The sequence below is a fragment of the Nomascus leucogenys genome, chromosome 4 (assembly GCF_006542625.1).
Source record: "Nomascus leucogenys isolate Asia chromosome 4, Asia_NLE_v1, whole genome shotgun sequence".
In the NCBI taxonomy this organism is placed as follows: domain Eukaryota; kingdom Metazoa; phylum Chordata; class Mammalia; order Primates; family Hylobatidae; genus Nomascus; species Nomascus leucogenys.
In genome coordinates this window covers 101996314-102020237 of record NC_044384.1, presented here as the reverse complement: position 1 = coordinate 102020237, position 23924 = coordinate 101996314, and the positions used below count along the sequence as shown (strand labels likewise).

Genomic DNA, 23924 nt, shown 5'->3' with positions numbered 1-23924 from the left:
TGTATGTCCGGGCACCTGGGATGAGTGAGCTCCCTGTAGGACGGAGGGAGCACTAAGGCTCTGTGCCACAGAGTAAGAACAGGCACAGGTGTCTGTGGGACCATGCTCTGGGCTCCACTATAACCTCATTCTCCATCCCATGTGGGCCAGGGAAGGACTTCATATCCTGCCAAGGAGGAGCCCTGACTCTGGAGGAGGCTACTGGGAGACATGCCCCTGTCAGCCTCAGACCTGCTGCAGGAATCACCCATTTAGGCCTCAGAGATGCCCAAACCCTACCCCTGTACAAAGCAGCTGGGGCTGGGAGACTTGGACTTCGCTTCTTGTGTTCTGGGGGCTTCACCATTGATACCTGTGTCATGCTTGTAAATGACCTGTTTGGGGTTGTGGGCTCCAGAAAGGCTGCATGCCAGTGCCTGTCTGTCTGCTGAGTCATGGCTGTCTTCAGCCCCCAGCACTGGGCCTGAAACAGTAGAGGATCCTGAGAGTGGTGGACTGATGGTTGAGAATTTGATCCCAGTCCAGCTCTGGAGGGAGCAGGGCCCCTGACACAAGGGCCACCATACATAGTCCCCATCAGAGGAACAGTCCAGAGCCCTGGGGGCAGGAGGAGGCCTCTACCTGAGGGTCTCTGCTGGCCTTAGACAAGGTGACTTGGGCTGGGGATTTGAGCAGGGAGGACTGCTCAGCCCCTCTGTCCTCCACCAAGCAGGGCTACTCCCAGACAGCCTCCCCTGGCCCCAAGAGTCTGCACCCTATCTAGCATAGCCCTTACCTGGGAAAGAGTGTGGGGAAGGATGGAGTCAGACTTGAGAGCTGGGAGGCAGGGGAAGCGTAGTGCCTCCAGGAAGTGCTCCATGCTTGGATGCTACTCGTCTTCTGCAAGGGTTCTCAACTGCTGGACTCCATACCAGCCCACTAGGAGCCGTTTGCTCCCTCAGATTGAGACCTCAGCTTCCCCCTCTGCTTAGGGCTAGGCCCTCCCGTCCCCCACAGTTCTCCCCCTTTTCTGGCCGGGTGAAAAGTTCTCTGTGGATTAAGGAAAGTACTCCTCTTTGGGGTTGTTACTTGCATTCTGACTTTGTGTATGTTCATCCTAAGAATAGGGGAATTTGTTATTGGGGGCAGTAAATCGATCAGTCTTTTTCTCCTTATGTCTTTGGCGTTATGCTTTGAAAGTTCTCTCCTCCCTAAGGTTACAGAAATAGTTATGGAAATATTATTTGAGGACTTCAGTGTCTTTTTAATTTTCATCAACCCCCTCTCCCATTTCCTTGCAGAAAACAGAGTGGCTCTGTCTGAACTGCCAAACCAAGCGGCTACTGGAGGGCAGCCTAGGAGAGCCAACCCCTCTGCTGCCGCCCACCTCACAGCAGCCCCCTGTAGGGGCCCCTCACCGTGCATCTGGAACATCCCCTCTGAAGCAGAAAGGGCCACAGGGGCTGGGCCAGCCATCCGGCCCCCTGCCTGCCAAGGCCAGCCCTCTATCCACCAAGGCCAGCCCCCAGACCAAGCCCCTCAGGGCTTCTGAACCCAGCAAGACCCCAAGCAGTGCCCAGGAAAAGAAGACCAGAGTCCCCACTAAAGCTGAGCCCATGCCGAAGCCACCTCCAGAGACTACCCCAACCCCTGGGACTCCTAAAGTAAAGAGTGGGGTGAGGAGGGCTGAACCTGCCACCCCTGTCGTCAAGGCTGTTCCAGAAGCCCCCAAGGGTGGGGAGGCGGAGGTCAGTTCCATTCACTTCCCAGAGACCCTAGCTTTCAGACAGGACAGTCTATGGAAAGGCTTGCCTCCCTGGGTGGCTGAGGCTGTAGGCCCAGGACAGGTGCCTTGGGGCCACACAGGAGGGAAGGGACACAGTAGAAGGAAAGTCTAGATGAGGTTCTGGCACCCTTGGAGACTGTGAGTTTTACACTGGTGCTGTGTCTGGCACCTTGTCAGATGCTTTGCTGGGTTTTGATACCCTTTGATCTAGTAAAGTTTCTCTTTGAAGACCAAGGGCTGGTTTGGGCTTGCCATGGAACCTTCAGGTTATTCAAGGCGAGAAGGAGATAGGGTGGGTGGCGGGCCCTAAACCCTTGGGAAATGGCCAGACTCTTCCCCAGGGTCCTGGGATTGACAGGGAGGGTTGGGTTCCCACCACAAGCTTTGCCATGGGGAGTCAGTGTTTGCTTTTCACCCTGCTGCAGGACCTGGCGGGCAAGCCTTACTCTCAGGATGCGTCTCGGAGCCCACAGAGCCTCAGTGACACAGGCTATTCCTCCGACGGCATCTCTAGCTCCCAGAGTGAGATCACAGGAGTCGTGCAGCAGGAGGTGGAACAGCTGGACAGTGCAGGGGTGACAGGGCCACATCCACCCAGCCCCTCCGAGATCCACAAGGTGGGGAGCAGCATGCGGCCTTTGCTGCAGGCCCAGGGCCTGGCCCCAAGTGAGCTGAGCAAGCCACTCTCCAGCAGTACTGGCGAAGAGCAGAAGCAGCGGCCCCACTCCTTGTCCATCACGCCTGAGGCCTTTGACTCTGATGAGGAGCTGGAGGATATCCTGGAGGAAGACGAAGACTCTGCTGAGTGGAGGCGCCGGAGAGAGCAGCAGGACACTGCTGAGTCCTCAGACGACTTTGGCAGCCAATTGAGGCACGACTATGTGGAGGACAGCAGTGAGGGTGGCCTGTCCCCTCTTCCACCCCAGACCCCAGCCCGGGCAGCAGAACTGACTGATGAGGAGTTCATGCGACGGCAGATTCTGGAGATGAGCGCCGAGGAAGACAACCTGGAGGAGGATGACACTGCCACCTCCGGGCATGGCCTGGCCAAACATGGCACCCAGAAGGGTGGCCCCAGACCCAGGCCTGAGCCTAGCCAAGAACCAGCAGCACTGCCCAAGAGGCGCCTGCCCCACAATGCCACCACGGGCTATGAGGAGCTGCTCCCTGAGGGAGGCTCAGCAGAGGCTACCGATGGCAGTGGGACCCTGCAGGGTGGGCTCCGTCGCTTCAAGACTATTGAGCTCAACAGCACGGGCAGTTATGGTCATGAGTTGGACCTGGGCCAAGGTCCAGACCCGAGTCTGGACCGGGAGCCCGAGCTGGAGATGGAGAGCCTGACGGGCTCCCCTGAGGACCGCTCCCGTGGTGAGCACTCCTCTACATTGCCTGCCTCCACACCCAGCTACACCTCGGGCACCTCTCCCACCTCTCTGTCCTCCCTAGAGGAGGACAGTGACAGCAGCCCCAGCCGCAGGCAGCGTCTAGAAGAAGCAAAGCAGCAGCGCAAGGCCCGGCACCGCTCCCACGGGCCCCTGCTACCCACCATTGAGGACTCCTCGGAGGAGGAGGAGCTGCGGGAGGAAGAGGAGCTGCTGCGTGAGCAAGAGAAGATGCGGGAGGTGGAGCAGCAGCGCATCCGCAGCACGGCCCGCAAGACCCGGCGGGACAAGGAAGAACTGCGGGCCCAGCGGAGGCGAGAGCGCTCCAAGACACCACCCAGTAACTTGTCACCCATCGAGGACGCCTCCCCCACGGAGGAGCTGAGGCAGGCGGCCGAGATGGAGGAGCTACACCGCTCCTCCTGCTCCGAGTACTCACCCTCACCCTCCCTTGACTCTGAGGCTGAGGCCTTGGATGGTGGCCCTAGCCGGCTTTACAAGTCAGGCAGTGAGTACAACCTGCCCACCTTCATGTCCCTCTACTCACCAACCGAGACACCCTCTGGCAGCTCCACCACTCCCAGTTCCGGGAGGCCCCTCAAGAGCGCTGAGGAGGCTTATGAGGAGATGATGCGCAAAGCTGAGCTGCTCCAGAGGCAGCAAGGCCAGGCGGCAGGGGCCCGGGGACCCCATGGCGGCCCCTCTCAGCCCACAGGCCCCCGGAGCCCGGGCTCCTTCGAATATCAAGACACTGCAGACCGTGAATATGGCCAGGCTGCTCAGCCTGCCGCAGAGGGCACGCCAGCCGGCCTGGGAGCAGCTGTGTACGAAGAAATCCTTCAGACATCACAGAGCATAGTCCGCATGCGGCAGGCCTCCTCACGAGACCTGGCTTTTGCTGAGGACAAAAAGAAGGAGAAGCAGTTTCTAAATGCTGAGAGTGCATACATGGACCCAATGAAGCAAAATGGTGGCCCCCTTACCCCTGGTACCAGTCCCACCCAGCTCGCTGCCCCTGTGTCCTTCTCTACCCCCACCTCCTCAGACAGCAGCGGGGGCCGAGTTATTCCCGATGTCCGTGTCACTCAGCATTTTGCAAAGGAGCCTCAGGACCCCCTCAAGCTGCACAGCTCTCCTGCCTCCCCCAGCTCAGCCTCCAAGGAGATAGGCATGCCCTTTTCCCAGGGCCCTGGGACCCCAGCCACCACAGCTGTGGCTCCTTGTCCAGCTGGGCTGCCACGAGGATATATGACTCCAGCCTCCCCAGCAGGCTCCAAGCGCAGTCCTTCACCATCTTCCACAGCCCACAGCTATGGACACAGCCCAACCACTGCAAACTATGGGTCCCAAACTGAGGATCTACCCCAGGCCCCCAGTGGCCTTGCTGCAGCTGGACGAGCTGCTAGAGAGAAGCCCTTGAGTGCGAGTGACGGTGAGGGTGGCACTCCTCAGCCTTCCCGGGCATATTCCTACTTTGCAAGCTCCAGCCCACCTCTCTCCCCGTCTTCCCCCTCAGAGAGTCCCACATTCTCCCCTGGCAAGATGGGCCCAAGGGCCACAGCAGAGTTCTCTACACAGACACCAAGTCCAGCCCCTGCCTCAGACATGCCACGGAGCCCTGGTGCCCCCACTCCATCACCTATGGTAGCCCAGGGCACACAAACACCACATCGACCCAGCACGCCTCGCCTGGTGTGGCAGGAGTCCTCTCAAGAGGCTCCCTTTATGGTCATCACGCTGGCATCAGATGCCTCCAGCCAGACCAGGATGGTACATGCCAGTGCCTCCACCTCCCCGCTCTGCTCACCTACTGAAACCCAGCCCACCACCCACGGCTACAGCCAGACAACACCTCCGAGTGTGTCTCAGCTGCCCCCAGAGCCACCTGGGCCACCTGGCTTTCCACGGGTGCCCAGTGCTGGTGCAGACGGGCCCCTGGCACTATATGGCTGGGGTGCCCTCCCTGCTGAGAACATCTCCCTGTGCCGGATCTCCTCTGTCCCTGGGACGTCTAGGGTTGAGCCAGGCCCCAGGACCCCTGGCACTGCAGTGGTAGACCTCCGTACAGCTGTCAAGCCCACTCCCATCATCCTTACTGACCAGGGCATGGACCTCACCTCTCTTGCTGTGGAAGCGAGGAAGTATGGTCTCGCCCTGGATCCAATCCCAGGACGGCAGTCGACCACCGTGCAGCCCTTGGTTATCAACCTTAATGCCCAGGAGCAGACCCATACCTTCCTTGCCACTGCCACCACCGTGAGCATCACCATGGCCTCGTCTGTGCTCATGGCTCAACAAAAGCAGCCTGTGGTCTATGGAGACCCCTACCAGAGCCGCCTTGACTTTGGCCAGGGTGGGGGTAGCCCCGTGTGCCTGGCCCAGGTCAAACAAGTAGAGCAGGCTGTCCAGACAGCCCCATACCGAAGTGGGCCCCGGGGAAGACCCAGGGAGGCCAAGTTTGCCAGATATAACCTGCCCAATCAAGTAACTCCTCTGGCCAGAAGAGACGTTTTGATCACTCAGATGGGCACTGCCCAGAGCGTTGGCCTCAAGCCAGGCCCAGTGCCAGAGCCAGGTGCCGAGCCCCACCGGGCCACCCCTGCAGAGCTGCGGTCACATGCTCTGCCAGGTGCCAGGAAGCCACACACAGTGGTGGTGCAGATGGGAGAGGGCACAGCAGGCACTGTGACCACACTGCTCCCAGAGGAGCCTGCGGGTGCCCTGGACCTTACTGGGATGAGGCCTGAGAGCCAGCTGGCATGCTGTGACATGGTCTACAAGCTCCCCTTTGGCAGCAGCTGCACTGGCACCTTCCACCCGGCCCCCAGTGTGCCTGAGAAGAGCATGGCAGATGCTGCCCCACTTGGCCAAAGCAGCGGCCCCTTCTATGGTCCCCGGGACCCTGAGCCTCCTGAGCCCCCCACCTACCGGGCACAGGGGGTGGTGGGGCCTGGGCCCCATGAGGAGCAGAGGCCCTACCCACAAGGCCTGCCTGGCAGGCTGTACTCCTCCATGTCTGACACCAATTTGGCTGAGGCTGGCCTCAACTACCATGCCCAGAGGATCGGGCAGCTCTTCCAGGGTCCTGGACGAGACTCAGCTATGGACCTCAGCTCACTGAAGCACTCCTACAGCCTGGGCTTTGCGGATGGACGCTACCTAGGGCAGGGCTTGCAGTATGGCTCAGTCACGGACCTGCGTCATCCTACAGACCTTTTGGCTCACCCGCTTCCCATGCGGCGCTATAGCTCGGTGTCGAACATCTACTCAGACCACAGGTACGGCCCACGGGGAGATGCAGTTGGCTTCCAGGAGGCCAGCCTGGCCCAGTACAGTGCCACCACAGCCCGTGAAATCAGTCGCATGTGCGCTGCCCTCAACTCCATGGACCAGTATGGTGGGCGGCATGGCAGTGGTGGTGGCCCTGACCTTGTGCAGTACCAGCCCCAGCACGGGCCCGGGCTCAGTGCTCCACAGAGTCTGGCTCCCCTCAGACCTGGACTCCTTGGTAACCCCACCTTTCCAGAGGGCCACCCAAGTCCTGGGAACTTGGCCCAGTATGGGCCTGCAGCAGGCCAAGGAACAGCAGTCAGACAGCTGCTGCCGTCCACAGCCACCGTACGTGCAGCTGATGGCATGATCTACTCGACTATCAATACCCCAATTGCTGCAACACTGCCCATCACCACCCAGCCTGCCTCAGTCCTGCGGCCCATGGTGCGTGGTGGCATGTACAGGCCTTACGCATCTGGTGGAATCACAGCTGTGCCACTGACCAGTCTGACACGTGTGCCCATGATTGCCCCCCGGGTACCTCTTGGACCCACAGGGCTGTACCGATATCCTGCACCAAGTAGATTTCCCATTGCTTCCAGTGTTCCACCTGCAGAAGGGCCTGTCTATCTGGGGAAACCTGCTGCTGCCAAGGCCCCCGGGGCTGGGGGCCCTTCAAGGCCAGAGATGCCAGTAGGGGCTGCACGAGAAGAGCCTCTTCCCACAACCACCCCTGCTGCCATCAAGGAGGCTGCAGGAGCCCCAGCTCCTGCCCCACTAGCCGGCCAGAAGCCACCAGCAGATGCTGCTCCTGGGGGTGGCAGTGGGGCCCTCAGCCGGCCAGGGTTCGAGAAAGAGGAAGCATCACAGGAGGAGAGGCAGCGGAAGCAACAAGAGCAGCTGCTCCAGCTAGAGCGGGAGCGGGTGGAGTTGGAGAAGCTGCGACAACTTCGGCTGCAAGAGGAGCTAGAGCGGGAACGTGTGGAGCTGCAGAGGCACCGTGAGGAGGAGCAGCTGCTGGTGCAGCGGGAGTTGCAGGAGCTGCAGACCATCAAGCACCATGTGCTGCAGCAGCAGCAAGAGGAACGCCAGGCTCAATTTGCACTGCAGCGGGAACAGCTAGCGCAGCAGCGTCTGCAGCTGGAGCAGATCCAGCAGCTCCAGCAGCAGCTGCAGCAGCAGCTAGAGGAGCAGAAGCAGCGGCAGAAGCCTCCGTTTCCTGCAGCCTGTGAGGCACCTGGCCGAGGGCCTCCCCTAGCGGCTGCTGAGTTGGCCCAGAATGGCCAGTATTGGCCCCCCCTTACACATGCAGCCTTCATTGCCATGGCAGGGCCTGAAGGACCTGGGCAGCCTCGTGAGCCAGTGCTGCACCGGGGTCTCCCAAGCTCTGCCTCAGACATGTCACTGCAAACGGAGGAGCAGTGGGAGCCCAGCCGTAGTGGCATCAAGAAGCGGCACTCCATGCCACGCCTGCGGGACGCCTGTGAACCAGAGTCTGGGGCTGAGCCCTGTGTGGTCAGGAGGATTGCCGACAGCAGCGTGCAGACAGACGATGAGGATGGGGAGGGCCGCTACCTCTTGAGTCGGCGACGCCGGGCACGGCGGAGTGCTGACTGCAGTGTGCAGACAGACGATGAAGACAGTGCTGAGTGGGAGCAGCCAGTGCGCCGCCGCAGGTCTCGTCTTCCCCGCCACTCAGACTCAGGCTCTGACAGCAAGCACGATGCCACTGTCTCGTCATCCAGTGCTGCTGCCACTGTGAGGGCCATGAGCAGCGTGGGCATCCAGACCATCAGTGACTGCTCCGTGCAGACGGAGCCTGACCAGCTGCCCAGGGTCTCTCCAGCCATCCACATCACAGCTGCTACTGACCCCAAGGTGGAGATCGTCAGGTACATATCGGCGCCAGAGAAGACTGGGCGTGGGGAGAGCCTGGCCTGCCAGACGGAGCCAGATGGGCAGGCCCAGGGTATAGCCGGGTCACAGCTTGTAGGGCCAACTGCCATCAGCCCCTACCTGCCTGGCATCCAGATCGTCACCCCAGGGCCTCTGGGCAGATTTGAAAAAAAGAAGCCAGATCCCCTGGAGATTGGGTACCAGGCCCACCTGCCTCCGGAGTCTCTCTCACAGCTTGTGAGCCGCCAGCCTCCCAAGTCCCCTCAGGTCCTCTACTCACCAGTCTCACCCCTGTCCCCTCACCGGCTCCTGGACACCTCCTTTGCTTCCAGTGAGAGGCTGAACAAGGCTCACGTGAGTCCCCAGAAGCACTTCACGGCTGACAGCGCTCTCCGCCAGCAGACGCTGCCTCGCCCCATGAAGACCCTGCAGCGGTCCCTGTCTGACCCTAAGCCCCTCAGCCCCACCGCCGAAGAGTCTGCCAAAGAGAGATTCTCCCTCTACCAGCACCAGGGGGGACTGGGTAGCCAGGTATGGGAACACGGGCTGTTCCAGGGTGGGACAGGGATCTCTGCCTAGCCCGAGGGGCCCCCACAGGGAGGGGCTTCTTTTGGGGTGGGAGTAGAGGCATCTCTGGCCCCAGAGGCCCAGGGGAAGGAGTCAATGAGCAGATGCTCCCTGGTGCACATCTGATAGAGCCTGCAGCCGGCAGACAGCCTGGCAGATACAGACACACACATGGGCCCCCACAGCCTTCCAGCCACATACCCCCCACTAGAAGCTTCAGCCTCCTCCCAGCACTGTCCCTTCACCACCCATACCTGGTCCAGCCCCTGCTACCTCCCCCTTCAGGCCTCTTCAGCTGTCACTTCTAGTCTGGACTCCTTCCACTCCAAACTTCATCTATGGGTGTTTCCTAACAAAATCAGTCACATGAACCTGGCGGGGCTGCTCTCGTCCTCTCAGTCCTGGCCTGGTTTCCACTGCCACACAGGAAGCCCACACCCCTATGTCCTAGCACTAGAGGCCCATCCCAGTGGGCTGCATTGTGCTCTCTGCCCTGGGGTGTTCCCTGCCCCTACCTGGCCCTCGGTAAATCTGTTTACACACCTGTCTGCTCCCCTAGATAGGGGATTCAGAAGCATAAACTTACCCTTGGCTGTGGCTTTATTTGCCAGTGACGGATGGGGACTGTGAGACGTGGCTTGGCTGTGGGCTGCAGCAGAAGTGAGAATAGAGGGTTGCGAGGGCCTAATGCCAACAACTGAGTGCCAGGCTGAGGAGGATGGGCTTTTCCTAAAGACCCTCCCTGGAAGCCTCTGGAGGTTTTAGGCATGTGAGATGGGACAAAGCAGATGTTTTGGAAAGTTTCCTGGGTAGAATGTGGGAGGATGGGCTGAAGGAAGAGACCTGGCAGAGGAGGGAGGAGCCAGGGGCATCGTGAGGTAGATTTGCCTATTTTCAGGGTGTGACACAGAGAGGAGAAAAGTGGAGCCTTAGAATGGGGTTTGTGGAGGTGATAATCTTGGGTAGTGAAGTCTTGGTGTATGCAGGCCATATAGGGGTGTGGGTGGGATCAGGACTCTAGGCTGGCAGGGAGGGCATGTCAGAGAGGCAGGGTGGTCCTGGCTGCAGGCACAGAGGTCCCATGGGCTGGCCATGTGAGACCAGGCCATGATAGGCACTCATGATGCATGCCAAAATAAGAGACAACAGAGTGAGGGGTTCAAAAGGCTAAATTTATCCATAAAAGGCCCACCCTGAAATTTTGAGGGCACACTATAATTTTTATTACGACGTATGGTGGATGTAGGTGAGAGGTTTTTAGGTAGTTACTTGGCAAGGTAAAAAGTAAGAATCCTATAGGAGTCAATTCCCAGTATATTTTGGAATTTGAGTGGTCCATGAAACCCAAGGGCATGGGGCATTCTGGGAAGGCTAGGAGCTAGAGAAGAAGGGAGAAGGCAGAGTGAACTGCAAGGCAATGTGGACCTTCAGGCAATGCAGAGTGTCCAGGGTAGGCAAGGAGGACCCCATGGTAGGCACTGTTAGGGAACCTTGACCAGGAAGCCATGCTGCTGGAGGTAGGGCTGGAGAGGACTTACGGGTGGCTCCAGAGAACAGCAGGTTGACCGAGGGACATGGAGGGAGTTGAGGACCAGGCCAAGAGCACAGCCCAGAGGGTTTGGCAGAAGGGCGGTGCAGGGCACTAGAGGAAGAGGGTGGGCAGGCAGCTGAGAAGCCTGCCACTTTAGAGAGGATTAGGGCAGGACGCAGAATGACTCAGAGCCTGCCACGATTGGCATACAATCCACATGTGTCCCTTCCCATGATCCTCTAGGGAGCCTGGCGGGCCCAGGACCCTCTCCACTCCACGCCTCCTGTTCATACTCCACTGATCTCAACCCCTGTCAGCTGCTAGGCCCCAAACCCAGAGCCACAGCTGTACTCTCCTTACCTCAATGTGAGGCAGAGGGTGGCAGGCCCACTGGAGATGTGCAGAGGTTCTCAAAGCCATGTGCTGGGCTAGTACAGGACATCGGCATGAAGGGAATGTGCCCCTACCCTCCTGCTTCCCAAAGCTCTGGGAAAGAGAAGGGCTATAAAATAATCACAGATCTTCCCTCTATGGCAAAGAAACCAAGGCCTATGGGTGGGCAGGGTAGGCCTCCAGGCTGCCTGGTAAATCAGGGCACCAGCAAGATGGAACCCAGCTCCTTCCCCAGTCCAGGCCTGGGTTCTGCCACCCCACACCCCATCAAGTCACCACACCTTGGGTCTCAGTGCTGCCCACCCTTCCCTCTGTCTCAGGTGTCGGCGTTGCCACCCAACAGCCTGGTCCGCAAGGTGAAGCGGACACTGCCCAGCCCCCCTCCAGAGGAGGCTCACCTTCCCCTGGCTGGCCAGGCCTCCCCACAGCTGTATGCAGCCAGTCTGCTGCAGCGAGGGCTGACGGGGCCCACCGCTGTCCCTGCTACCAAGGCCAGCCTGCTCCGGGAGCTGGACCGGGACCTGCGGCTGGTGGAGCATGAGTCCACCAAGCTGCGCAAGAAGCAGGCGGAGCTGGATGAGGAGGAGAAGGAGATTGACGCCAAGCTCAAGTACCTGGAGTTGGGTATCACACAACGCAAAGAGTCTTTGGCCAAAGACCGGGGTGGCCGTGACTACCCACCCTTGCGTGGTCTTGGCGAGCATCGTGACTACCTGTCGGACAGTGAGCTCAACCAGCTGCGGCTCCAGGGCTGCACCACTCCCGCTGGCCAGTTTGTGGACTTCCCTGCCCCTGCCGCTGCTCCTGCCACCCCCTCTGGTCCCACTGCCTTCCAGCAGCCCCGCTTCCAGCCTCCGGCCCCACAGTATTCTGCAGGCAGTGGTGGGCCAACTCAGAATGGATTCCCAGCCCACCAGGCCCCCACCTACCCTGGCCCTAGCACATACCCAGCTCCTGCCTTTCCTCCTGGCGCCAGTTACCCAGCTGAGCCTGGCCTGCCAAACCAGCAAGCTTTCCGTCCCACAGGCCACTATGCAGGCCAAACACCCATGCCAACCACACAGAGCACCCTTTTTCCAGTCCCCGCTGATAGCCGTGCCCCACTGCAAAAGCCACGCCAGACATCGCTAGCGGACTTGGAGCAGAAGGTGCCCACCAACTATGAGGTGATCGCCAGCCCCGTTGTGGCCATGTCTTCAGCCCCATCTGAAACCAGCTACAGTGGCCCAGCAGTGAGCAGCGGCTATGAGCAGGGCAAGGTCCCTGAGGTGCCCCGGGCTGGTGACCGTGGCAGTGTGAGCCAGAGCCCAGCCCCCACCTACCCCTCTGACTCACACTATACCAGTCTGGAGCAGAACGTTCCTCGAAACTACGTAATGATCGATGACATCAGTGAACTGACCAAGGACAGCACCTCTACTGCTCCTGATAGCCAGCGGCTGGAGCCCCTGGGGCCAGGCAGCAGTGGGCGTCCAGGGAAGGAGCCTGGAGAAACAGGTGTCCTTGAGGGGCCCACACTGTCCTGCTGCTATGCCAGAGGAGAGGAGGAATCTGAGGAGGACTCATACGACCCCCGCGGGAAGGGTGGCCACCTGCGGAGCATGGAGAGCAATGGTCGACCAGCCAGTACCCACTACTATGGTGACAGTGACTACAGGCATGGGGCTCGAGTAGAGAAGTATGGTCCAGGGCCCATGGGGCCCAAGCATCCCTCCAAGAGCCTGGCTCCAGCTGCCGTCTCCTCAAAGCGCAGCAAGCACCGGAAGCAGGGCATGGAGCAAAAGATATCCAAGTTCTCGCCTATTGAAGAGGCCAAGGACGTGGAGTCAGACCTGGCGTCCTACCCCCCACCTGCAGTCAGCAGCAGCCTGGTCTCTCGGGGCAGGAAGTTCCAGGATGAAATCACCTATGGGCTCAAGAAGAATGTGTATGAGCAGCAAAGATACTATGGGATGTCCAGCCGGGACGCAGTGGAGGAGGACGACCGCATTTATGGCGGGAGCAGCCGGTCCCGGGCACCTTCTGCATACAGTGGGGAGAAGCTGTCCAGCCACGACTTCAGTGGCCGGGGCAAGGGGTACGAAAGGGAACGGGAGGCTGTGGAGCGACTTCAAAAAGTGGGCCCCAAGCCCTCATCCCTAAGTATGGCCCACAGCCGGGCACGACCCCCCATGCGGAGCCAGGCCTCTGAAGAGGAGAGCCCTGTCAGTCCTTTGGGGAGGCCCCGCCCTGCCGGAGGGCCCCTCCCTCCCGGTGGGGATACCTGCCCACAGTTCTGCTCCAGCCACTCCATGCCTGATGTCCAGGAACATGTCAAGGACGGACCTCGGGCCCACGCATATAAGCGTGAGGAGGGCTACATCCTGGATGATTCCCATTGCGTGGTTTCCGACAGCGAAGGTAATGGCAGCCAGGGGTGATTTCTGCGGATACTCAGCAGCTGGGGGGCCTGCCTACCTGTGGGGCCCTGGGCCCTAAGATGTGCCAGCAGGGTCTGGTCTGGCGCCTCATCTGGTGGGCCCTGCTGCAGGCAGGCTGCCCTTGCCTGCTCCATCTGTGCCCTGGTCCCTGGTTGCGGGAGGGTGGGCTGGGGGCCTGCTGATCTGCTTGTGGCTGTGGCACCCACTCTCTTGGTTTCTTTGCATGGCTTCAGCTAGGCCTCCCCCTGCGGCCAGCCCGGGGGTTGATGGTATTCTGTTTTTGGTCTCTGAAGCGTATCACCTGGGCCAGGAGGAGACGGACTGGTTTGATAAGCCCCGGGATGCCCGCTCTGACCGGTTCAGGCACCACGGGGGCCATGCAGTTTCCTCCTCCTCCCAGAAGCGAGGCCCTGCCAGGCACAGCTACCATGACTACGATGAACCCCCTGAGGAGGGCCTGTGGCCTCATGATGAGGGTGGCCCAGGCCGCCATGCCTCAGCCAAGGAACACCGGCACCATGGTGACCACGGGCGGCACTCAGGCCGCCACACTGGTGAGGAGCCGGGACGGCGTGCTGCCAAACCACATGCTCGGGACCTGGGTCGCCATGAGGCCCGGCCCCACTCTCAGCCCAGCTCTGCTCCAGCTATGCCGAAGAAGGGTCAGCCTGGGTACCCCAGCTCTGCTGAGTACTCACAGCCATCCCGTGCTCCATCCACATACCATCATGCCTCTGACAGCAAGAAGGGCTCCCGGCAAGCCCACTCCGGGCCCGCTGCACTGCAGTCAAAGGCAGAACCCCAAGCGCAGCCGCAGCTGCAAGGTCGGCAGGCAGCTCCAGGACCACAGCAGTCACAGTCACCATCATCCAGGCAAATACCCTCTGGGGCAGCATCGCGCCAGCCACAGACACAGCAGCAGCAACAGCAGCAGCAGCAGCAGCAGCAGCAAGGTCTTGGGCTGCAGCCCCCACAGCAGGCTCTGACGCAGGCTCGGCTGCAGCAACAGAGCCAGCCAACCACCCGGGGCTCAGCCCCTGCTGCCAGCCAGCCTGCAGGGAAGCCTCAGCCAGGCCCCACCACAGCCACAGGTCCTCAACCAGCAGGACCGGTAAGCAGAGCTCCCATGCATGGGTTGTAACCAGGGAAGATGCTATGAATGAAGCTTGGACATCCCCTTGGTTCCAGGCTGGGCATGGGCAGAATCTTAGCTATAGGTTCTGTGTTGCAGCCACGGGCAGAACAGACAAATGGCTCTAAAGGGACAGCCAAAGCACCGCAACAGGGAAGGGCTCCTCAGGCCCAGCCAACACCAGGACCTGGACCTGCAGGTGAGCCTATCCTTTGGCACCCTTGGCTATGGCCCAGATCACCCAGGCTGTTCTCTCTCTATACCACCTGTGCCCTGAGCTCCCCCACACTGCATGCCCTCACTAATCCCTGAGAAGGTACCCCAGGGGCTGTAGACCTCTCCAGCAGAAAACAAGCCTGGGGTTAGAATAAGCCAATGAGGTCACCCACACAGGGGCTTTAGGGCCCAAGCAGCTCTGGGCAGAGAAGCTGGAAGGCACTGGTGAGCACAGGGTGGGGACTATGGCTTCTTGCTCCCTCCTTCCTTCGCCTTTCCTCCTCTTCTCTGCCTTTTTTTCCCTTTCTTCTTCTTTCCCTTCCTCAACTTCCTTTTTTCTGCCTCCTCCTACCCCTTGTCTTCCTGTTCTTACCTTCTTCTCTTTATTCCCCTAGCCTCCTTCTCACCTTCCCACCTCATGGGGTACCTGTGTTCAGATTCTCTCGTGGGTACTTGCCCTCTCAGACCCTAAAGAGCCAGGCTGTGCATAGCTCATTGTGGTGGTTTCTTTCCTCCTAGGTGTGAAGGCTGGAGCCAGGCCTGGAGGAACCCCAGGGGCTCCCGCCGGCCAGCCAGGTGCCGATGGGGAGAGCATGTTCTCCAAGATCCTCCCTGGCGGGGCAGCCGAGCAAGCTGGCAAACTGACGGAAGGTATGCACTGCCTGCAACTGGTCTGTGGTGGGTGGCTGCTCTGATACAGGCTGGGTCTGTGAGATGATTCCAGACTCAGTCACCCAGGCAGAGGCCAGCCAGAGGGCCCACCTGCTGATGCCCAGTTGTTCTCTGGGCAGTCCCTGCCCCTTGGGCTGAGCTTGGCTTCACTATGCCAAGTGGCCCTGACTGGGAGGGGTCTGGCCCAATTTCCTGATGGCTCTCTCCTCTTTCTTTGTCACAGCTGTCTCTGCTTTTGGCAAAAAATTTTCCTCATTCTGGTGACCATGCCCAGCATGGTGAGTACAAGCAGCCTGTACCTTGCCTCTTCTGGGAAAGGCCCGAGGCACTGGGGGTGGGGTTGGGGCTCTAAGTCCGAAGGGGTCCTCTGGGAGGAGTCCAGTCTTTGGCTGGTTCAGTGCCCAGAGCTGCAATGTTCCCTTCTCTGAATGTGGGAGGAGAAAATGGAGGGACACTGTGCACAGAGCCCCTACCATGGGGCCAACACAGTAGGGGTCCCCAGCAAAGGAGGGGCCAAAGCCAGGGCCAGTGCCCTGGCTTTCAAACCATCTGCTATCCCCTGCAGGGCTCTCACAGCACTGGGCTGGCACTGGGTTGTAGGTAGGCCTCCGGGGATGCAGCTCCTCTCCAGCCCTCCTCTGTAAATGCTCCACAGGCTCTTGAAGAAATGAAGAGAGGTATCATTGCTGTGGAAAAATCTCTGGAGTCAGAGGCCTGGGCGCAGCTCTGGACTCTGCGTATAACAGTGAGTGTCAGGATCAGGGTGAGATGGGCCAGAGGAGGGGTGAAGGGCCAAGGCCTGGCTGATGACAGCTAGCCAGTTCTGACAAGTGTGAACTGGGAAGGGCCTGTTGGGTTTCCTTCAGCTGTGATGGGCCCAGCAGCCCTCCACCCCACAGAGGCAGGGGCCACAGAGCTGCCTGAGATGTTGCCAGACAAGTCAGGTGGCACCCTTGGAGAAGAGCCCAGCACGGCCAACTACACCTCACAACTTGAAGTCTATGTGCTGGGCACTGAGTTCAAAGTCATCCTGAAGGACATGGTGGTCTGTGGCACCTGTAGGGGAACATGCTTCTTCCCTGATGTCTGCTGCTGGTGCCTTTGCTCCAGCCACTTGGAAGAGATTAGAGTCCCCAAACCCCACAGAGCCGCATCTGCAGCTCTGGGAATGAAGTCAAAGCACTCCTGGCTTCACAGGCTGAGCTTGTGGCCTACAGGATAGAAGAGTGGAAGGAATAGAGAGGCAGACAGGAAGGGACATAGAGGAAAGGGAGTCTCAGCCCCAGACTAAGTCAGCTCAGGGAAAGGGCAGAAGGGCCTCAGGATGGGAGCCCTCGCCCTGTCTGGGCTGCAGTGGCCAAAGCAGGATGGGACACTTCCTGGAGCCTGTCCTGGCCCTGGCCCTGGCCTTGGCCCTGCCTCTGTGGGAGGAGGAGGAAGTGCATCATCCTGGGTGGGAGGAGAATCGCCTGGCTGTTGGTACAGCTCTGTGCACAGCCAGGACCACTGACCATCATCCCATAGCCCTTGGGCCCTCCTCTTCTCCCTCCTTGCCCCTTCATGGTGCTTCTCACGGTGCACAGGCATGTATGTGTTATCCATGGTGGGGCCTGGCGGTCAGTGAGCAGGTCACTTCAAGGGAGCCCTGGGGCTGGCAGATGCTGGGCTCAGGCCAGCACTGGTTGTGGGAGGGAAGGAGCTTGGTGTGATACCTCACAGGCTACCTCTCTCTGGAAAAGCAGTGGGGCCCTGGAAAGGCCCAGGCTTCCATCCATTTATTCAACAAATGTTTGTCAAGCCCCAGGTATGTGCCAGGCACTCTTCCAGGATTTGGGGATATGGCAGAGAACAAAACCAAGTCCCTGCCCTCTGAAGCTGACAATCCATTAAAGGAGATAGAGAATAAATAAGTTTAAAAATAAAATTCAATTAAAAAGGTACTTTCTGAAAGTGATAAGTGTTATAAAGCCAGCGAAGCAGAGCTATGGAAGCAGTGGGGTCTGCTCTAGACAAAGTGCTCAGAGCCGAAGATACGTGAGGGGAGCTTGAGGGAGGAGGATGGCTGCTGTGGGATGAAAAAAGGGGAGGGAACAGCACTGATGGATGATCGGATGCTGGGATGGGACCAGGGACAGGGAAAAGGCCAGCACAGCCAGGGCCACAGTGGAGGGGAGAGGTGGTCAGGGGTAAAGTCCAAGGGGGTGGGAGCCAGCTGGGGTGGGTTGTGCAGGCCAAGTAAGGAGCCTGGAATTTATTCTAATTACAGTAGCCATAGTGCAGCCCTCAGCGTTCTTCCTGCCTTCACCCTCTCACAGCAGGCTTCCTGCGGCTTCCCGCTCAGCCGATGTTTCCTTGGAGTTGCCCTGGAACAGATGTGAAATCAAAAGTGGTGCTGAGAGGAGGGGAAGGAGGGACAGCCCATGGCCTGGATTCATGGCAGTACCTACCTTGGGTTTGGGGCCAGGGTATGGTTCCTGAGCAGGGAAAGGAAGCACAGACACAGCTTTGTTCTGCGTCCTGCCACATGGTGTGGGTGGGCCACTGAGACCACTGACTTTATAGTTAAAGAAATCTCCCTTGAGTTCTAGCATTCGGCTAATGATTGGGTCAAGTGGACAGTGCTGCCGTGAGTATCCCTCTCCTGAAATTCTTATGGCAATTTCAGAGATGGGCTTGGAGAGGTTTGCCATTTCAAACCAAGTCCCTTCTCCATCACTCTTAAGCCAAAAAAAAAAAAAAAAGGAACTTTTGTTACATTAAAAGAAGTGTCCCTTCCTGGCTGACCTGATTCTTCTTTCTTGCTGTCCTCTCTGTGACCTCCAACCTGCCCAAGCACCCATCTTCCCAAGCCTGAGTGGCATGGCACCCCGTGAGTGAGGAGGTGGCCAGCACAGGCAGATGGCTGAGAGGAATGTGAGGGTGAGAAGCAGCTATCTACAGTTCTTGACAGAATCCTTTCTTTTCTTCTTTCTTTCCTCCCTCCCTCCTTTTCTCTTTCAAGCATCTACAATCTGGCAAACCCTTGGCCCAAAGACTCACCAGGTGGGACGTGGCAGGCAGGCCTCAGTTGAGGACGTGATGTTTTCTCACAGCAGCTGCCTGGGTGAAGCATCTGCTGGACAAGTCGGACCATTGGCCGGGGAACCTTTGATTGTCTTTCCAGAGATGCTGCTCTCTGCAGGGCACCACCTTCAAGGCACAGCCCTCGTTGGGAGGGAGGACCCTCTCCAGAAACCCTGCCACCACGGTGTCTTGCCGTACTTCCCACAGCCGCCTTTTTGCGGCCTGGCCGGCCAGGCTTCCCATGCGTTATACACAGAGTTTGGGCACACACTGCCCTCCCTCCGAGATGCCAGAAGTTTTTCCACAGCCTTGGAGAGGGGCTTTGACTGAGGGCTGGGGGCCCTGGGCTCCGTTTCCTTCACATTCCAGCTGGCCCGGATCCCTCTGTGGCACAGGGCCCTGCCCCTGTCACGTGCCCTCTGGGTGACATTGGAGCAGACCTCCATGTGGCCAGGGGTTGGGAGAACTTTACAGACGTTAGGACCTAACACTGTCTCATCGCTGAAATAAGAGGCCATAGCACCGAAAAGCAGCGTGGGCGCCGGCTGAGGCTTCTCCCAGCCCGTGGGTGGCAGCGTGCTAGCACACTGCCACCATCTCAAAGCCATTCCCCTAGACATCGTGAGCATCCCAGCGGCACCGCCATTGTCTCAACCAGCCGGCTCCTCATTCGTACACCTGGGGATTTCTTTTGATTTCAAGAACAGCCTTAATCATTCCAGTTTGATTTACGTGTATACCTCATAAACATTTTTCTTTTGTTTCTCTCTCCCCCTTTCTCTCTTCTCTTGGCTCACTCCCTTGCCTCTCCCCCTCCACCACCACCTTGTGACTGATGGTTTGGTTTCCTCTCTGCTCTGCCCCTGCTCAGCACAGGGAGAATGTTGACTTAGAAGCAATAGGGGGCAGCAGGCCACCAAGAGCACAACCCCACGGCGAGGTCTAGGGAGGCCTCCCAGCCCGCCTCTGTTTACTGTGCAATTCCAGTCGTTCTTAAGCCATCACCAGTGGGTGTACTCAGAGCAGAGGGGCCAGGACTTCTGCCAGCCAAGGGAAAGGCCCAGAGCCCTGTGCGGGGGAATGTGGCAGTCTTCCCATCTGATGGACTGGGCAGCATTCCTCCCCAAGGCCCTTCCCTTGGGGGCCTCCTTTCATCTGGGGCACAGCCACAAGTCTCATCTCTAACGTTCTATGCAATGAAATATAAACCCTCAATGACAACTGTTAATATTTAATAAATTCCATGTTATGTATAAGGAGTTAATTGCAAACATGCAATTGAGAAACTGGATAGATACACTCATAAAACCCCCACCCCACCCCTGCTCCCATTGTGTGTGTGAAATTCTCAGTCTGTGGCATGTTTGACCTGTGGCAGGACTCGCTGCTGCCAGGTGAGTCACCGCCTGTCCCGCAGTGGAGCATGCACAGCTCGCAGCCTCTTTGCACGATTTCATCCATTTTAAATGCTTGACCCTCTTGCTTGGAGTTCTTTTTGCCTCAGAACCTCTCCTTCAGGAGCACTTCTAGCTGACTTATGCACAAGCTAGTGAGGACCTGCCAGAATTGTTTCCTGAGCGTGCCAGGCTGCAGGGCAGGCAGTACAAGGCCCCCACATACCCTGCAGTTTTCTCTGTCCAGGATAGCAGGTAAAAAGGAATCCCCAGAGCAGACGCAATGGTAGCCCGCACAGGATATGTGTGTATGGACATTCTGAAGGTTTGCTGTAGGATTTCTGTCTATCTGTCATTTTCCCTTCCTACCCCAACCCTGAGCCAGAGGCATCTGACAGCCCTTTCCCAGAGGGCACTACGCAAGGGCAGAGCTGGGCGGTATCCATGGCCAGAGAGGCAGAGGCAAGAACAGAGCAAGGCTGTGCCCGAGGGACCCCAGATCTTGACTGCACCTGTTTCATGCCTCTCTTCTGTGGCTAGGAGGCTCAAAGGACTGTGAGCCAGGAGATCTGGGCTGGAGGTAGGGGGTCAATGGATGCTCAGGAAGAGCTGGGCCTTTGGCACTTGTGGTGAGAACAGTTGACAATGGTCATCTGGAACTGTTCATATAAACAATGGCTTCAAGCTAAGTTTCTTGTGAAGTTTCTCAATAGCATATCTTACAGAAGGTCCTGTGTGACCCTCTCTGCATCTGTCCCCAGGACCTATGCTCCCTGCCCACCCCCTTCTCCAAAGCCCAAGCATCCCGCTGCTCATCAGCTTTTTTACCACTGAGCCAGGAGTGCGGCAGGCAGTAGCTGCCTGACCCTTCAAGGCCTGACTTTCATCCAGAGTGCTCTGGTTTGCACCGTGCATTTCTCAGGGGTCCGCAGTTCTCATGCTTTTCTATAAGGTCTACACACCCCTTCAGAGAGGGCTCCTCGCTCACCTCTGGTAGCTATGGATGGGACAGGAGGCTGCCAACCTTTGTGTTGGACTTAACACCCTTGCCTTTCTGGGACTTGGCCTCACCCCAGTCATGGAATACCTGCCTCATCCCAGAGATCAGGTATGGGCTGAATGCAGCCATCTGAGCAAGGGCTGAGGGAAGCCATCATCTAACACCTCTGGCCACCCAGGACCAGGTCTGTGTGAGGATGTGCCTTGGAGACCAAGACAATAGTCCTTTCCGCTACAGGCCAAGGGATGGGACAAGAAGCAGGGAATAGGCAGGGAAATGTTAGGAGGTCAGCCTCCAGTAGGCCCAGTCTCAGGCTCTAAAGTACTGACTTTTCAGCAAATTTCCTTTCTGGCCAAGCCCTCTGAGTTTGAAATTCTGACATCTGCCACTCCTCATCCCCCACTGTACCCACAGGATACATCATCGCCCCTCTGTGAAGGTGGCTGGAGCAGGCCTCTGGTCCATGGACTGTCCTTCCTGGCCCTTGCATGGATGCAGTTGTGACTCTGGGGACAATGCAGCCAGAAGCTGAGGGACCAGCATTTGGTGCCTTGGGAAGTAGAGAGCAACAGACACATCTCCAAATGGGCAAGGAGTCTCCAGCATGCAGCCCAGGCCTTCTCCATACCCGTCTCCCCAGCATCATGAGCAAGGGCATTGCCTCCTCTCTCTGCCCTCTTCAGGGCCCAGTGCACTCACTTCACAGTGACAGCCCTCCCCCTACCATCATCCTCTTAGTCCTTGGGCAGAGCATGTGGTCTCAGGGCCCACAGTGAAAGAACAGCAGTGGTGGCAACTATGCCTTGTCTTCTGGAGCCTGTAGGGAGTTTTCCAGGCAGGTCCTTTGCCAGGACAGTATGGTCCTGCCCTGTTGTCCCATCCCCTCTCCTCTTACCCACCCCCATGCTGTAAATACTTGTCATCATGGACTCCAACAGGGTTAGAGGGACAGGCCTAATCAACTGAAACTCCTCGGAGATGCCATCTCTGTCTCCCTGGGTGCCAGCAGCCCTGCTGCCATGTGCACTGGGGTGGCACTGGAGAGCCATGGCAGTCGTGAGATATTGTATGTGTATGCACATGATCGTGTGTGTGTGCGTGTGTGTGTGTGTGTGTGTGTTTCTGCCTCATTCAGTTTCTGGGGTCAAATCAGCTCCTTCTCTCCAAGTGCACTACCCTGGAGAGTGGCGGCCACTCAATACCTTTTCCTCTAGCTTTCATGTCTTGTTTTTGCTTTCCCCTTCCTCCTCCCTCTCTCCCTTTCTTTCCTTCTCTCCTTCTTTATTTGAGGGGGGAAGAGTGCTGTACAAAGTCAAACAAACAAGTTTACAGTTGTAAGTGCAATGACCCGAGTCCTCTACATGACCTTGTGAATTGTGTGCTGTCCTTCTGTGCTCTGTGAGAACTCGTGGTACTTCAGTGTCCCTCCCCCTGTATTGTGACAAGGTAATTCTGTGGTATCAGAATAAAAGGACTTGATATAAACAACCTACAGACTGTTTCTGGGATGGTTTCTCAAGTGGGAAGGCTTAGCCGAAGGAGCAAATCCCCAAATTTGCAACAATCCTGTCCATGGTTAAAGGGAAAAGGATGGACAAACTTGCAGAAGTGCTGGCACAGCACGGGGCTGAGTCCACACCAAGCCATCCAAAGACAATGGGCCCTCCACAAAGGTGCCCAAGGGGAGGTCCCAAGCTTGGACCTGGAGCAGGCAGTCAGTGCGCAGGCTGTTGAGGGGCAGCACCTCCATGGCCTTCAGGTGTTGGCTGCACACACAGCTTTCTGGGACCTGGTTCCAGGGAGGCAGTGAACAAGTGCTGCCCCCTGGTGCTGCCAACAAGCCCTACACCTCTCTGCCTTGCTCCGAATTTTCCAACCCCCAAACTCTCGCTGGCTGCCAGACCTTAGGCCTTCCTCAGATGGTCAGGAGTACCTCCTTACCAAAGTCACCCAGAGTTGCTAGACTTTTTTTTTTTTTTTTTTAACACAGATAAACAGGAATCCCAGCTTCACCTCTGGCCCTCTCCCCAGAGTTAACATCTTGATGCGTGTCCTTCTTTCTTGTTTGTTGTTCCAGTCTTCATTTTAAACAGAAGCCAGAAGGTGCAATATATCCTGTTTTCTAGCTTTCTGTTTATTTCCACGTTTATTCAGCTACTTAAATGTTCGTCTTCCAGTGCTCAACCTCCAGAGAGATACACCATGAGTTCGTAGCAAGTCTACCACACACAACCTGAGGAACAGGCACTATGTTCCCAGTGTTCCTATTGTAAACAATGCTTGATGAACATCCTATTTTCCAATCTTTCCACCCAAATTGGTAGCTGGGGCCACTCGTTCTACTCCTGTTTCTGGCCTTGATACAGTCCTGTACATACTCACAAATGCAGTGGCGTCAGAAAGTTGGGACTCTTTTTTTTTTTTTTTTTTCTTGAGACGGAGTTTCACTCTTGTTGCCAAGGCTGGAGTGCAATGGCACGATCTCGGCTCACTGCAACCTCCACTTCCCAGGTTCAAGCGATTCTCCTGCCTCACCTCCTGAGTAGCTGGGATTACAGGCGCGTGCCACCCAGCCCGGCTAATTTTTGTATTTTGAGTAGAGACAGGGTTTCTCCATGTTGGCCAGGCTGGCCCCGAACTCCTGGCCTCAGGTGATCCACCTGCCTCGGCCTCCCAAAGTGCTGGGATTATAGGCGTGAGCCACCGCGCCTGGCACTTTTTTTTTTTTTTTTTAAGACATAGTCTCGCTGTGTCGCCCAGGCTGGAGTGCAATGGCACGATCTTGGCACACTGCAAGCTCCGCCTCCCGGGTTCACGCCATTCTCCTGCCTCAGCCTCCCGAGTAGCTGGGACTACAGGCGCCCACCACCACGCCTGGCTAATTTTTTGTATTTTTAGTAGAGATGGGGTTTCACCGTGTTAGCCAGGATGGTCTCGATCTCCTGACCTCGTGATCCACCCACCTCGGCCTCCCAAAGTGCTGGGATTACAGGCGTGAGCCACCGCACCCGGCCGGCCAGGACTCTTTTTTTTTTTTTTTTTTTGCTTAACTAGTAATCTTGAATAAGTAATGATGCGGCTGATGGGAAAGGGGAAGCTACAGGCCAGACAAGTGGACCCTCAATCACAAGCACGCCATGGAGCAGGCAGCCAGGGCCCTGAATGTGGAAGATCAGCCAGACTCAGGTATATGGAGGGGACATCCTTACTGTCCACCCTC

At 57.8% G+C, this 23924-nt stretch overlaps 1 protein-coding gene across 1 annotated transcript in view; it reads left to right on the top strand.

The window, feature by feature from the left end:
* The window catches only part of BSN (bassoon presynaptic cytomatrix protein), a 113735-nt gene extending 91543 nt beyond the window's left edge, over nt 1–22192 (top strand). The window contains exons 4-12 of the mRNA XM_030811770.1: nt 1281–1727; nt 2191–8847; nt 11128–13207; nt 13521–14338; nt 14459–14558; nt 15095–15226; nt 15471–15525; nt 15903–15992; nt 18249–22192. Of these exons, the coding sequence (XP_030667630.1) occupies nt 1281–1727; nt 2191–8847; nt 11128–13207; nt 13521–14338; nt 14459–14558; nt 15095–15226; nt 15471–15511 (10275 nt within the window). The 3' untranslated portion in view covers nt 15512–15525; nt 15903–15992; nt 18249–22192. The remainder of the gene's footprint in view (nt 1–1280; nt 1728–2190; nt 8848–11127; nt 13208–13520; nt 14339–14458; nt 14559–15094; nt 15227–15470; nt 15526–15902; nt 15993–18248) is intronic.
* The last annotated feature ends 1732 nt before the right edge of the window (nt 22193–23924 follow it).